Source organism: Denticeps clupeoides, chromosome 3, assembly GCF_900700375.1.
Source record: "Denticeps clupeoides chromosome 3, fDenClu1.1, whole genome shotgun sequence".
NCBI classification, from domain to species: domain Eukaryota; kingdom Metazoa; phylum Chordata; class Actinopteri; order Clupeiformes; family Denticipitidae; genus Denticeps; species Denticeps clupeoides.
The window spans coordinates 24,103,997-24,119,819 of record NC_041709.1 but is presented as its reverse complement, the minus strand read 5'-3'; the positions used below and the strand labels follow the sequence as shown (position 1 = coordinate 24,119,819).

At 48.0% G+C, this 15,823-nt stretch overlaps 2 protein-coding genes across 5 annotated transcripts in view; both read left to right on the top strand.

Annotated features, from left to right (window-relative positions):
* The first annotated feature begins 111 nt into the window (after window positions 1-111).
* On the top strand, window positions 112-5,367 carry LOC114785566 (importin subunit alpha-1-like). The gene is made up of 11 exons (XM_028971930.1): window positions 112-256; window positions 387-446; window positions 523-669; window positions 916-1,010; window positions 1,734-2,002; window positions 2,260-2,354; window positions 2,718-2,981; window positions 3,075-3,308; window positions 4,644-4,826; window positions 4,897-5,046; window positions 5,137-5,367. Exons 1-11 carry the CDS (start codon window positions 245-247, stop codon window positions 5,230-5,232), a joined length of 1,605 nt encoding a protein of 534 aa, XP_028827763.1. The 5' UTR covers window positions 112-244; the 3' UTR covers window positions 5,233-5,367.
* A 1,629-nt stretch (window positions 5,368-6,996) lies between these two features.
* LOC114785532 (E3 ubiquitin-protein ligase SMURF2-like) overlaps window positions 6,997-15,823 on the top strand; it is a 44,829-nt gene continuing 36,002 nt past the window's right edge. For 2 of the 4 annotated variants that reach the window (XM_028971841.1, XM_028971840.1), the window contains exon 1: window positions 6,997-7,443. In XM_028971841.1, coding sequence (XP_028827674.1) covers window positions 7,344-7,443 — 100 coding nt within the window. In that variant the 5' untranslated portion in view covers window positions 6,997-7,343. The remainder of the gene's footprint in view (window positions 7,444-15,823) is intronic. The other 2 variants (XM_028971843.1, XM_028971842.1) reach the window with 1 other exon arrangement.

Here is a 15,823-nt window from a genome sequence, read left to right as displayed (position 1 = left end):
CATGACGTCATGTGTCGGCGACCAATCGGACCGAGGCAGAAACCCGGAGAACCCGGGGCGTGGCCTATTTCGATACGTCACGACGCCGAGGAACTGGTAAGTGCGCCTCACGTTCGGAGAATTTATTATTGAATCTTCCGCTACGTTCTAAACGACGCTCTGCGTTGCCAATTTTTTTTTTTACTTTGGGAAACAGAATTTGTAGAAATTTGTCAAGGATCCCCGATGTTTGACGGGAATCTCCATGAGACCGCGTGTATGTTCGACAGGCTTACCGGAAATATTCCCTCAATGACAGTTGTGCGGCTTTATGTTGCGTGCGACCGCAACTTATACTTTTTATTCACGTAATTATTTTTTATCGATTTCAATTTTTGCTCCTGTAGACTGCGGTGACGATGTCCGCGCGCATCTGCCGGTTTAAGAACAAGGGGAAGGACGCCCACGTAGGTGGATTTTACGCCATTTCTGGTTCTTTTACTTCTCCGCCTCTCTGTTTAAATTACTTCTACGCGTTCGAAGGAGCTGAGGCGGTTCAGGGTCGAAATGGCCGTGGAACTTCGCAAGGCGAAGAAAGACGAGCAGATTCTGAAGAAGAGAAACGTCACCAGCGAGAGCAGCCAATCAGAAGCGGCTTCTCCGGCGCGGGAAATGAACCAGAATGCGCAGGTGACCTGTGTGGCGACACCTTTTGGTCCCGTGAGAACGGGTCCTCGTAACCCTCCCGGAACCACGATAGCCACGAAAGAGAACGAACTTTTATCTGACATTTTTTTTCAGAATAACGAGCTTACATCAGGAACCACATTTCACGTCCGTTTGCGCATGCGCCTCTGACACTTAGACGCGCATCGTAACTGAGAAGCTGCAAATTACTGCAGATTGCTCATATCATTACCCTCCCTGTCCCCACAGCGGCTAATCTCGCAGTATTGGAGCGTGGAGGAGATTGTCGGTGGCATAAATAGCCAAAGCCTCCATCATCAGCTGCAAGCCACCCAGGCGGCCAGGTACGCGACTTCCACGCAGGATTACGGAGGGTGACCGTCACTTGTGCTGACACCTAGTTTCACGCTGCGGGGAAAAGTGGCCTGTTTGATCAGGTTCAACAAACAATTTCCTGATATTGTGGATCAAATCTTCATGTTTAGAAAATATTTGGTCTGAAAGAGCTCTTAAAAGGTCCCCCATTATGAGAATTTAGCTCCATTTCTCCATTATGAGAAATTTGGCCCAATTGTGAGAAAATGTAACATTAATACGAGTTCCCCTAGCCTGAAAACGCTGACTTAACATATCTTACATTCAGTTTTTCGTTACTTGGTCTCCGCCCATTAGTTGTTACCACCGATTTTTATTTATGCATACCCCTTTAGGCACACATTATGTGGCACTACACAGAAGGGACACCCATTAGGACCACAGAGGGTATGCCATGTTTAAAGTGAAGTGATTGTCATTGTGATACACTGCAGCACAGCACACGGTGCACACAACGAAATGTGTCCACTGCTTTTAACCCATCACCCTTTGTGAGCATTGAGCAGCCATGGGGGGAGCAGTGTGTATGGACGGTTGGGGCTCTGTTGGGGCCCCTCTGTAGGCCCCTGGATGGCTTCAATAGTTTGGTCCTAAGGTCTTATATGTCCATTTTAAATTATTTGAATATTGTTCAAAATGAAGTGAACTTTTCTGCAGAATGCCATTGCATGTTGAATCGCTTTGATTCGCAGGAAGCTGCTGTCATGCGAAAGGCTCCCGCCCATTGACCACGTCATTGAAGCAGGACTCATCCCTAAATTCGTCGGCTTCCTCGCGCTGTCTGAATGTCCACCTATCCAGTTCGAGGCAGCCTGGGCCCTCACCAACATCGCGTCAGGTACCTCTGCACAGACCAGGGCAGTGGTGGAGGGCGGCGCCATCCCTGCCTTCGTACGGCTCGTGTCTTCGCCGCACCAGCACGTCAGCGAGCAGGCTGTCTGGGCGCTCGGCAACATTGCTGGTGAGTGTGGTTGCATTGAATAATATTGCAGCCACATGTAAATAGAATCAAATTAGGGCTATGCAAATTCAGTAAAGTCATTTGCTGTGTTCTAAACAATAGAAAACAGTAAAATATGTCCAAATGGTTTTATATGTGACTAATGGTATAGTATGCAAAAGAAAGACTCTGTAATAATGTATTATAAATGTGATTAGTCACAGAATTCCGTACACTGCTTTGTGAGCTGGCTCCATTGGAATTCTGCTTTGTTTCAGGTGACGGTGCCACGTATAGGGACAAAGTGATCAAACATGGAGCCATTGATGCCCTGTTGTCTGCCCTGACTCTCCCTGACCTGTCTGTCTTTTCTGTAAGTGTCACACTCGTCACAGGTCTTACAGGGACAGCAGCTCAGGTTTAAAATAGGCTTTTTGCTGAGGATATCAAATGTGTGCACAATGTAACACATAATGAATATTAACATCATTTGTTTTCCAGTGTGACCCTTCGGGGACCATACAACTGTCCTCAGGGTTTGTTCTTTTTAACACTGGTAATTAAAGCATTATAAAGACATTGTGGAGCACACCACCACTCCAGTGTAGTTTCAGGTTTTTTTTTACTTCAGCTTGGATCAGTGTGACCCTTCGTTTTTGTGTTTTTTCACCTTTGTCAGAATTAGTGGATAGTACCTGGTGCTTTAAAAACTCTGAAATGTTTCAATACTTTGTAGTCGGGATATCTGAGGAACGTGACCTGGACCCTCTCCAACCTGTGCCGGAGCAAGAATCCAGCTCCTCCGCTGGTGGCCGTCAAGCAGATACTCCCCGTGCTCCTCCGGTTACTTCACCACCACGACAGGGAGGTCCTGGCCGACGCATGCTGGGCCATGTCCTACCTGACAGACGGGCCCAATGAGCGCATCGAGGTGGTGGTGCAGGCTGGTCTGGTACCGCCACTCGTGCAGCTGCTTGGCTGTGGAGAGACATCCATAGTGGTACGGCACCTTTATTATTACTTTACCAACGCTCACTCTAGTTTAGCATTAGCGCTCCTCCAGCAGTGCCTCATGAACGAAGCTGGATTTCAGACACCGTCCCTGAGGGCCGTGGGGAATATAGTCACGGGGACAGATGAGCAGACCCAGAGTGTGCTGAACGCCGGAGCCCTGGTCGTGTTCCCGCCGCTGCTGCGGCACCACAAGGGCAACATCCAGAAGGAAGCAGCCTGGACCCTGTCCAACATCACCGCCGGGAAGAGCGCACAAATCCAGGAGGTCATCGATGCTGGGCTGGTGCCTCTGCTGGTGGAGGTTATGCAGATGGTGAGTATCTCCAACTAGTATGAGTTGCAGGTATCTGGGAACCCTGGTATCGTTATACTGGTTGTTATGTCTTCAGTGCCACCTGAGAAGACGCCACTTTGTGACCAGGAGAAGGGTGTCTCCGGTTCTGATGATACGAAACCTATCAAGGCAATCGTTAAAATAAAACACAATATAGATGTAACAAAGAAACACACCAAAGAGAAATTAGCTAAAGTAATTTTAAAAGAGTGAAGAGCTTTTCACACATAACAGGAAGAGAGGATGTGTTGGGTCATTTTTTAATTACTGTATTATCTAATGACCCTACTGGCTACATCAGGGGTCTGCAGCCTGTGGCTCCCTGTAGCTTTGGAAAATAAATAATAAAAAGGGAACATTATAACATTTCAATGCAACGTGTTTTTTTGTCGCTAAATATCACAAATGCTGTGTAAAAAAGACCATGTGGTGTGAGAGAGAACAGAGTATGTAGAAAAACTCCCCCTTACTACCATTGTGTCCCTGAGCAAGACACTTAACCCTAAATTGTTCCAGGGTGGACTGTCCCTGTAACTACTGATTGTAAGTCGCTCTGGATAAGTAAATGTAAATGTAAATTTGATGCAGAAAGAGGCATGGCACAATAGAGGTTAAAAATGAACAGTTTCTAATTTATTAACACCTGTAAATAATTATTGTAGTTACATGTGAATATTGAATGTAAAAAGGTACCAAGGTTACAGAGAAAATAAAAATGAGAAGAAAGAGTAAAGAGGGAGAAGAGAAAAAGAGGGGGAGAGAAAGACTCAGAAGCCTTCCGAGGTGCCGAGGTGCGAAAGACGCACAACCATCCACACAGGAATGACACACCTCCCCCTGCAATCAGCTGTTATGCAACACAAAAGGCATGCTCGCTCCCATGATGTCCATCCTTACAGCTGTGTGTGTGTATATGCCTGCCATCATTTACATTTACAGCATTTAACTCAGGGTTTAGTGTCTTGCTCAGGGACACAATGGTAGTAAGTGGGGTTTGAACCTGGTTCATAGGCGAGTGTGTTACCCACTAGGCTACTACCACCCTCCGCCACCCCCACCAGAGCTGTTAATCAGTTTGTTCAATTGGAGTAGCGTCTTAATATCTGACGCCTCTTGGCTGAGTAAACAGTTGTTTGCAAAAATGAGAGTTTAATGATTTGCTTATGTTGACTTTTAAGTTGATAGCATAGTGGCGCTAAGTTACCAGTGACCAGATCTCTGCTTTCCCCTGAACATGTTCCCCCGAACATTTTCACCTTCATATTAATCACGCCCCGTGACACCAGAACCTGTCTGGCTACCTTTTCATCCCAGGGCGATTACAGGACTCAGAAGGAGGCGGTGTGGGCAATAAACAACTACACCAGCGGGGGGACGATTGAGCAGGTGGTCTACCTCGTTCGCTGCAACGTCCTGGTGCCTTTACTCAACCTGCTCACCGCAAAAGACAGCAAGACCATCCTGGTTATCCTGGATGCCATTTCCAACATCTTCATGGTACGTCTGCGTGTCTCGCTGCTCGGCAGGGTGTGCTGTATCTCACATGTTGATGTCTTGATGCCCACAGGCCGCAGAGCGGATTGGAGATACGGACAAGCTGTGCGTTGCAATCGAAGAGTGTGGAGGCCTGGACCGAATCGAAGCCCTTCAGAGCCACGAGAACGAGATGGTCTACAACGCTGCCCACAAATTAATTGAGAATCACTTCTCGGGAGAGGTGCGGCCACTTGGCACGGAAAGCAAATTTCATAGCATCAGCATCAGCAGCGCCGCTTATGGGATATTTTTTTCTCTCTTCATCTTTTAGGAAGAAGAGGACCACTGTGTTGCTCCTCAGATGACCACGGACGCCGGGTACGCCTTCCACATCGCTGAAACTGCAGAAAGCACTTTCAACTTTTAAAACTCTTACATTTTAATGCTGTGTTTGTAATACCACATTTATGTAGCAGTCACAAAGCAATAATGTATATAAATATGAATGTATTTTAATAGCCATTTATAAATAAATTTTAATATAAAAACAGGGTATCAGTTAATATGCAACATAGAAATAATGAAGTCATTGTGCCTTTTGGGTCTTTTCATTTGTCCTAAAAAAAACATGCTCATAACAAAAAGAGGAAATTAAAACAGATCTGTAGTAATAGTGCAATATAATATTAAAAATACCCAGGAGGTAATCAATAACAGGTATTGTAAAGTGACATAAGAGCAAGTGAATTTGAAAAGGGATATTGTGTTGTGTCAGCATGTGATGAAAACCAACATGCCAGACAGGCTGCCGACTGACATACATTTTTTTTTAGAACTACAGTTTTACACGTAGTTCTAACATCAGTTGGGAAGATGGCATACACAATAAAGTAAAAAAAAAATACAAGCAGCAAACTAAAACAAGATTTAAATTATTTTCATAGAGGTGGATATATCCTTCTCAACAATATCAGACGAATCCACCCTTATCTGTCAACACAGGCCACCCAGCTACGTTCAGTCCTTAGTAATCTCACGACTGGACTACTGCAACTCCCTTCTAGCTGGTCTACCTCTATGTACCATCCGACCTCTTCAACTCATACAAAATGCAGCAGCACGATTGATCTTCAACCTTCCCAAATTCTCCCACACCACCCCTCTGCTACGATCCCTCCACTGGCTCCCAGTAGCTGCACGCATCAGGTTCAAACTTCTGATGCTGGCCTACAAAGCCAAACATGGAGTAGCACCATCCTACCTCACAGCCCTTATTACACCTCACACTGCACCTCGTATACTCCGAGCCTCCAGTACTGCTCGCCTGGTCCCTCCATCTCTGAAGGTAAAAGGAAGACTCTCATCTAGACTTCTCTGTCTTGGCCCCTCGGTGGTGGAATGAACTTCCCCTTGAGGTCAGAACAGCTCAGTCACTGAATATTTGCAAACGGCAGCTCAAGACCTTCCTATTTAGAGAATATTTCGATTAACTTGTAACTTTCTTATTGTCTGACTTATGTACAGAATCTACAACAGAGTGAATAAAAAGATTGTATTCATAGTTGGGGTCCTAATGAACCAGAACTGATCACTTCATCGATGGTAACTTGAAAGCACGTTGTAAGTTCATAAGGGCGTCTGCCAAATGCCTTAAATGTACATTTATATAGCACTCTTTTTCACCAAAGAAGAGCTTGGTCGCCTCCAGGTTGTCCGGTTTCCTTCTGCCGTCCAAAGGCAGAACACTAGGCGGATTGGCGACTCTGAATCGTCTGTAGATGTGAGTGAAGGAAAGAAAATGAAGTCAGCACAGCACACGGTGACACAACAAAAAGTGAACTCTGCATTGAACCCATTACCTTTAGTGAGCAGTGGGCAGCCAAGAAAGCATGTGGGGACGGTGGTTTGGGATTTGAACCCGCAACCTTCTGATTACAGGTTCCCTTCCTTGTGTGTGCGCGCCCTGCGTAACAGGACTAAGCGGTGATGATTATTATTATTAGTAATGATAATTATAAGAATGGTTTCAGTGCTTGACCCCAGTTGTCCTCCACTGTAAGTGGACATGTCGCCGCGCTGCTCGGCCGCTGGGTGTCGCCAGGGAGCCGCAGCTGCAGTAGACCGTGTGGGGTCGGCGGCGCTGCGGGTGGTGGAGGTGGAGAAGAGGAGGAGGAGGAGGAGGAGGAGGAGGAGGAGAAGCCGCTCTCACAACTTCGCGTCTCCTCCAACAACAATAAGAAAAAAAAAAGCGCAGACCGCAGTTCCTGCACGCCGCCGCCGCCGAGTTCGGACGGAGGTTCGTCCCGACTGGGATATTCTGGTTCTTTTTATTTTTAAACTCGCGCTACCGAGCCTACTGCCACTGGCGTTTATCCCTCTTCTTATAAATTATTATTTTTTTAAAAACACATTATCCCGGTCTTTGAGGAGTTGGAGCTCGAACGGCGCACATCCGTCGCCGCCGCCTCAGCCATGCCGTGACTCCATTGCTCCCCGTTCTCCGTGAGTCGGGAGCCGGAGGGAAGGGTCGGGCTTTTAATGCGCACCGTTTACGCAGACGCACAGCAGAGCGGCACCCAGCGGGACATGTCGAACCCGGGAGTGAGGCGGAACGGGCCGGTGAAGCTGCGCCTGACAGGTACGAACAGCGAGAAGCGAAATCCCCGCTGCGGCTAGCAGGCTAAGCTAAGCTCCGCTCACAGTACTTCTCTCAGATTCGCCGGCCTCTTTCTGTCTTTTACTTCATGTATGTCTGTGAAGATTCCCAGTCTTCATGTATTTTTGTTGCTTTTGTACAATTTTCCATTTAAATTTCGTCGGACAAACTTTTTTCTTTTATAACAACAGTAATAACAAATTAGAAATAATTTTACGTTTTTGTACTCTGCAGTTGCAAAACGCTTGCGTTTTATACCTTAATATCTCCGTTTCTTCCATAAGTCCCCGTGGGGATCAGTTGCCATCAAGGTTTAAAACAACTGGACACTTTTTACAACATCTTGTTCTATGACTCTTTCTGCGCTGTAATTCCAGCTTGGATTTCAATACAACTAAGAACTAGTGTCTCTGTCTGTCGGTCTCTGTATCTTGGTATCTTTCTCCGTCTGTCTGTCTTTTGGTCAGTCGGTGTCGGTCTCTTTTTCTCTCTGTCTGTGTAGGTCTCTCTCTCTCTCTCTGTCTGCCGGTCTCTCTCTGTCTCTTTCTCTCTCTGTCTGCCGGTCTCTCTCTGTCTCTTTCTCTCTCTGTCTGCCGGTCTCTCTCTGTCTCTTTCTCTCTCTGTCTGCCGGTCTCTCTCTGTCTCTTTCTCTCTCTGTCTGCCGGTCTCTCTCTGTCTCTTTCTCTCTCTGTCTGCCGGTCTCTCTCTGTCTCTTTCTCTCTCTGTCTGCCGGTCTCTCTCTGTCTCTTTCTCTCTCTGTCTGTCGCTCTCTCTTGCTCTCTCTCTCTCTCTCTCTGTCTGTCGCTCTCTCTTGCTCTCTCTCTCTCTCTGTCTGTCGCTCTCCCTCGCTCTCTGTCTGTCGCTCTCCCTCGCTCTCTGTCTGTCGCTCTCTCTCTCTGTCTCTTTCTCTGTCGGTCTCTCTATCTGTCTCTCTCTCTCTGTCTGTCGGTCTCTCTTTGATGGTCTCTCTCTGTCGGTCGCTCTCTCTGTCGGTCGCTCTCTCTCTCTGTCTGCCGGTCTCGGTCTCTCTCTCTCTCTCTGTCTGCCGGTCTCGGTCTCTCTCTCTCTGTCTGTCGGTCTGTCTCTCTGTCTGTCGGTCTCTCTGTCTGTCGGTCTGTCTCTCTGTCGGTCTGTCTCTCTGTCGGTCTGTCGGTCTGTCTCTCTGTCGGTCTGTCGGTCTGTCTCTCTGTCGGTCTGTCTCTCTGTCTGTCGGTCTCTCTGTCTGTCGGTCTCTCTGTCTGTCTGTCTCTCTGTCGGTCTCTCTGTCTGTCTGTCTCTCTGTCGGTCTGTCTCTCTGTCTGCCGGTCTCGGTCTCTCTGTCGGTCTGTCTCTCTGTCGGTCTGTCTCTGTCTGCCGGTCTCGGTCTCTCTGTCTGTCGGTCTCTCTGTCGGTCTGTCTCTCTGTCGGTCTGTCTCTCTCTCTCTGTCTGTCGGTCTCTCTGTATCTCTCTCTCTGTCTGTCGGTCTCTCTTTGATGGTCTCTCTCTCTCTCTCTCTGTCGGTCTGTCTCTCTGTCGGTCTGTCTCTCTGTCTGCCGGTCTCTCTGTCTGCCGGTCTCTCTGTCTGCCGGTCTCTCTGTCTGCCGGTCTCTCTGTCTGCCGGTCTTGGTCTCTCTGTCGGTCTGTCTCTCTGTCGGTCTGTCTCTCTGTCGGTCTGTCTCTCTGTCGGTCTGTCTCTCTGTCTGTCGGTCTCTCTGTCTGTCGGTCTGTCTCTCTGTCGGTCTGTCGGTCTGTCTCTCTGTCTGTCTGTCTCTCTGTCTGCCGGTCTCGCTCTCTCTGTCGGTCTCGCTCTCTCTGTCGGTCTCGCTCTCTCTGTCGGTCTCGCTCTCTCTGTCGGTCTCGCTCTCTCTGTCGGTCTGTCTCTCTGTCGGTCTGTCTCTCTGTCGGTCTGTCTCTCTGTCGGTCTGTCTCTCTGTCTGTCGGTCTCTCTGTCTGTCGGTCTGTCTCTCTGTCGGTCTGTCTCTCTGTCGGTCTGTCTCTCTGTCTGTCGGTCTCTCTGTCTGTCGGTCTCTCTGTCTGTCGGTCTGTCTCTCTGTCGGTCTGTCTCTCTGTCGGTCTGTCTCTCTGTCGGTCTGTCTCTCTGTCTGCCGGTCTCGCTCTCTCTGTCTGCCGGTCTCGCTCTCTCTGTCTGCCGGTCTCGCTCTCTCTGTCGGTCTCGCTCTCTCTGTCGGTCTGTCTCTCTGTCGGTCTGTCTCTCTGTCGGTCTGTCTCTCTGTCGGTCTGTCTCTCTGTCGGTCTGTCTCTCTGTCGGTCTGTCTCTCTGTCTGTCGGTCTCTCTGTCTGTCGGTCTGTCTCTCTGTCGGTCTGTCTCTCTGTCTGTCTGTCTCTCTGTCGGTCTGTCTCTCTGTCTGTCTGTCTCTCTGTCTGTCTGTCTCTCTGTCTGCCGGTCTCTCTGTCTGCCGGTCTCGCTCTCTCTGTCGGTCTCGCTCTCTCTGTCGGTCTCGCTCTCTCTGTCGGTCTCGCTCTCTCTGTCGGTCTCGCTCTCTCTGTCGGTCTCGCTCTCTCTGTCGGTCTGTCTCTCTGTCTGTCGGTCTCTCTGTCTGTCGGTCTCTCTGTCTGTCGGTCTCTCTGTCTGTCGGTCTTGGTCTCTCTGTCGGTCTGTCTCTCTGTCGGTCTGTCTCTCTGTCGGTCTGTCTCTCTGTCTGTCGGTCTCTCTGTCTGTCGGTCTCTCTGTCTGTCTGTCTGTCTCTCTGTCTGCCGGTCTCGCTCTCTCTGTCGGTCTCGCTCTCTCTGTCGGTCTCGCTCTCTCTGTGTCGGTCTCGCTCTCTCTGTCGGTCTGTCTCTCTGTTCCGGTCTGTCTCTCTGTCTGGTCTGTCTCTCTGTAGGTCTGTCTCTTCTTTGGTCGGTCCTGTCTCTCTGTCGTGATCTGTCCTCTCTGTCTGTCGGTCTCTCCTGTCTGTCGGTCTGTCTCTCTGTCGGTCTGGGTCTCCTCTGTCCGGTCTGTCTCTCTGTCGTCTCTCTCTGTCTGTCGGTCTGTCTCTCTGTCGGTCTGTCTCTCTGTCGGTCTGTCTCTCTGTCTGCCGGTCTCGCTCTCTCTGTCGGTCTCGCTCTCTCTGTCGGTCTCGCTCTCTCTGTCGGTCTCGCTCTCTCTGTCGGTCTCGCTCTCTCTGTCGGTCTCGCTCTCTCTGTCGGTCTCGCTCTCTCTGTCGGTCTCGCTCTCTGTCGGTCTGTCTCTCTGTCGGTCTGTCTCTCTGTCGGTCTGTCTCTCTGTCGGTCTGTCTCTCTGTCGGTCTGTCTCTCTGTCTGCCGGTCTCGCTCTCTCTGTCGGTCTCGCTCTCTCTGTCGGTCTCGCTCTCTCTGTCGGTCTCGCTCTCTCTGTCGGTCTCGCTCTCTCTGTCGGTCTCGCTCTCTCTGTCGGTCTCGCTCTCTCTGTCGGTCTCGCTCTCTCTGTCGGTCTCGCTCTCTCTGTCGGTCTCGCTCTCTCTGTCGGTCTGTCTCTCTGTCGGTCTGTCTCTCTGTCGGTCTGTCTCTCTGTCGGTCTGTCTCTCTGTCGGTCTGTCTCTCTGTCGGTCTGTCTCTCTGTCGGTCTGTCTCTCTGTCTGCCGGTCTCGCTCTCTCTGCCGGTCTCGCTCTCTCTGCCGGTCTCGCTCTCTCTGCCGGTCTCGCTCTCTCTGCCGGTCTCGCTCTCTCTGCCGGTCTCGCTCTCTCTGTCGGTCTCGCTCTCTCTGTCGGTCTGTCTCTCTGTCGGTCTCGCTCTCTCTGTCGGTCTGTCTCTCTGTCGGTCTCGCTCTCTCTGTCGGTCTGTCTCTCTGTCGGTCTGTCTCTCTGTCGGTCTGTCTCTCTGTCGGTCTGTCGGTCTGTCTCTCTGTCTGTCGGTCTCTCTGTCTGTCGGTCTCTCTCTGTGTCTGTCTGTTCTTGCGTGTTAACGCTGAATATCTTTGGTTTGAGTTAAAGTTCTGTGTAACACTCGCTATTTGCTTACTGACTAACGAGTATGCGGCCGCTCTTTGGCCCCACACAACAGAGCTGTTTGCTTTTGTACCCATTTATATGTAAATAATATGTGCATTTCACGCCAAGAACAATATTCATTCTTCTTTTTGTATGAAAAAGAGTTTGGAGAGTTTGCGTGGAACTGGCCAGGCAAGTTGTCCGGATTCGGGACTAACAGCCTCTTCGCCATCGCTGACCATGTGTTTTGTTCTATATGAGCCTCGATATGTGATTACTAGGGGTGTGCAAAGAAATCAATTCATATTTCACATTTTGTAACTGCGCAAGTTGAATTTTTTTTCCGGAAATGAGTTTGCCAATCCTATAGATGGCGTTATGCTGGTTCCTCTTGTAAGTCGCTTTGTATGCTAACTAAAGTAAAGTTTCTGCTCAGATAGTAATCCTCGGTGCGAATAAGAAGAAAGTGGGGGTGTGCACGCCGCGAGCAATGGATTGATGCGCCATGGAAAATGCAATGGAAAAGAAAATGTTTGGGCACATTTTGGATTCTGCAACATCGATGGCAAGAAAGAGATTGATAAATGTCATGTCATATTCAAGCTTTGTAAAGTAAAGTCAAATATTTTGGAAACACTACATCTGTTGTTAGTTGGACTGTAGTTGTCACAGATTAAAAGCTGTTGTGTGCTGAAATGGAAACGGTTTAGGCAAAATGAAAATGTTCGGATGTTACACTTGTTACAACACTTTACAGCGAAATGTAGCATTTTTTTTATTTATTCTGATAATGGAACTTTACAACCAAATATAGCAGCTATTATTTGGTTTTATTTAATCTACTGTCAATTTAAGTTGAAGGTTTGCAGTTTCTATTTTTGTAATGTGAATTCAACTATTATCTCAGGGCTATATTTCGTATTAGACTGATGGAAAATAAAAAATAATGAACGTTTTTGAATCGAGATCCTTTTTTAATTGAGAATCGTTTTGAATCGAATCACGAACCCAAGAATCGAAATCGAATCATGACATTATCTGAATCGTCCATTCCTAGTGATTACTTATTTTACTGTGCTTCTTTGCAGAAGGGTATTAATATTTTCTCACTGCATATTATACCCTTAAATCCAAGACATGATGGTCTTGAAGTGGGACTGCAGGAGGAATCCTAAGAATGCAGAACACCTCAGCGAGGAACAGCCAGCCTCTCCAGATTGCTAGAAGCTCTTGTTTCATGCTCAGTTGATCATTTAGCAGTATCCCAAGGTGACTCCACACACACCCACCAACAACAAATTACATCCATGGTGTAGCCAGCATCGGCGCTCTAAATTTGTAGATCAAATAATACACGTCACTTTTTATATCATTCCGTACGACGAAGGTTCAAGACCGTGGGAGATATTTAACTGTTTTATAGTTTGGAAAGGGTGAGTGACCAATCTTGTGTTAGAAACCTGTGTGTGGTGATAATGTCATTGATTAACAGAAGCTGGGCGAGAACGAAATAAACCATCCTGATTGTTGACATGACTCTGGCGTGTTGGTGGGCGGCGCTCATGTGGAACCCCACCCACCCGCTGTTGTTGACTTGGCCCTGTTTGGGATTAAACAGAAATTACAGAGGTTTATTTTGCAAACGGACTGGGATAACAGGTGGATTAGGGCCTGGTTTTTGTCCTGAGCATCATGTTGTGCAGGTGTAGTTGCATCTTTAATCTCTTTAATCCCCTCCCTCTCTCTCTCTCTCTCTTGCTGTCTCTTTCCCTTGTGTACAAGTGCTCCAGTCACTCAGGTGCATTCATGCTGAGTCACGCAAATGTCTGGACTGTGATGATTGAGCCTCACTGAACACAAAATACTGTCTAGACAGCCAGCGGTGTGTGGATGTTGAGGTCATTACAGATCTAATAAGGCCCACAGCTTAAACCCTGCGGTTGTGGTGAAAAGGTAATTACAAGCATTGCAAAATCGTTTCAGCTTTGCAGAAATGTAAATATTTCAGATTGAAAGACACCATTTACATGCTCGTTCACCACTGCATTATGAAAAGTTTGGAAAATCTCCTCTTCCACCCACTCAGCAATATAAACAAAGACACCAGTTCTGGCCGTTTCAGTTTATCCTGGTTGTGCAGAGGAACCACGCGCCATGTCGTCCGTGAGCATCTTCTGTTTTTAAGTGTGCAGGGCGGGTTATCTTGGTTGGTTAACAGTTGATGCTTGATATTTAGGGGAAGCATTTTTGTATATATGAAGCGGCAGGCCGGTTGCACATGGCTGTTGGGAATTTGCCCCTCAGCAACTATGGTGGACCGCAGTAGAAATCGTTTAAATGTCTCCTCATAAATCATACTTGTCCTCCTTGACACACGGCATGACCTGCGACCTGCCTCGAACCCATGCGTCTCCATGACAGCAGCAGGTCTGGCCGTTCCGGATCTGGCCCAGACGGTGCGCAGACGGCGTGCCGCCACCGCTTGTCGCGGTTATCTTTCTCGCTTCGAGTCTCGCTTCCTGCCTCTCGGCTCCCAGTTTGCGGCGGCGAACCAGACCGCCGCCGGCCTCAACCACAGATAGACAGACAGATGCAGACAGAGCAGCAGACAGATGGTGGGACCCTGAGAGGCCTTTCCTTCCTTCCTTTTTTCCCCTCTTAATTTCTGCAAATTGTAGATTAGCAGATAAACATGGTTCTCTCTCTCTCTCTCGCTCGCTCGCTGTTCACCCTTTCTCATCTTTAGTTCACAACGCAAGTGTTTGTGTTGGTTCCCTGGTCTCCTAGTGTTTGTGCTCTGCGGTATTGACAACTTTTTGAGCAGCTGAGGGTTCCTGTCAATTTCAACATTGTTTTCGTCCTCAGCAAGACGACGTTTTCTTAATTTTTACCATCACTCTTTAAAACACTTCGACCTTTGGTTTTCAGTGGGGTAGGATATGTCACATAAGGCTGGTACAAAGATACAAATCAGTGTTTCCCACACTGTTAGGGGCGGGAGTCACATGGTGACCTGCAAGACGATAGTCACGATGCTGTTGGTTTTCAAGAACTCCACATAACACATAATCACAATATCTGAATGTTATATGTAGTAACCTGTATGTAGCTGCAATGACAATACAGCTCAATTACGGCAGTCTTTGGAATCACAACTATAATCATAGTGTGATTTTTAAGATACAGAAAAAAACGTTTAGGGTAATTGGCTAGACGTTAATTAACTGTTCGCTGACCTGTGATTGGTTACTCGGTTGCGTGACGTTCTCACGCTTCGCCCAGCTTGTGTTAAACTAAAAGAAACAGGGGTTTAGAAAGTAGCACATCCTTTTCCCAGGGCGAGCCTCGTTCCTCGTCCCCCCCTCGCGACCCACTGCCAGATGGGAAATGAATCATCGTCTCTGTATGGGCTGAGTGCCACAAATGAAAATTCAGACTGCTGAAGTTTCCAGGTCACGCAAGATTAGCGAGATTTAAGATGCCACTGGAGTTGTGCTGCTTGTATGAAATGTTTGTGTTGCATGGAAATGGAGATAAGACCGGCTTCCTTGGTCTTATCCTCCTCTGTGTTGGTTGCCCACCCGGTTATTTTGCATGTGCATGTTTCTCACATAATGGCGTTCGGCTGCTATGCATGTTCTCCACCTCCGGCCACTTTAGTCAGTCGCCTAATTGGCGTTCTGGACATTTTGTGAGGATGAGGGAAAGGGATGTGAGATGAGTGCTGGGATTTGATTACCTGGGACAGTTCACTTACAGGGAGGAGTGGGTCTGCCGAGGGGGAAAAGGAAGCCCTGTTGTTTTAAGAGGGAACAATGCTGTGAAGTGAAACAGGAGTCTAAACAGGGCGGGGCCGAGTGACCGGTTTTCGCTGCGTGTGTCGGGTGAGGCGTCCCGTGTCGACAGGCTGCGGGTAGTGACTTCTCGGTGGCCAGGGCGTTTTTTTTTTTTTTTTTTTTTCCTGAAAATTACAAGTTCTGTTCCCACGTGGACTTTACTTGGACCTTGCACTGGTTAACTGGCTGGGGTCCGATCTGTTTAGGGTCTGGTCCAACTGAACCCAACACTCTGACACTATTTTAGATCTAAGCGCAGCGCTACACGCTAGTCTCGTTGGGGAGTACAAGGTCCAAGACGATCTCAGGAATTACATAAACAGAAACATGATATTTAAAGATATATTTTTCGTGCATGACACGTATTGAGGGGCGCAGGCTTAATTCACCCAGAGTGAGAAAGTTGTGTGACTCCCATTTTAAATTCTTCATGGACCCATTAAAGACCATGCCTCTTTCCTGTTTTATCTATTTATGTAAATCCCGAGGATTCCTTTGAGCAAACAAGCTCCATGCTTAGTGTAGCTCCAGTTTGAAACATCTCAGGGCTCTAGACTAACTTACATTTACAGCATTTACAGCATTTATCAGACGCCCTCATCCTGAGCGATTGCTGCATTAAGCATGTAATGTAAAT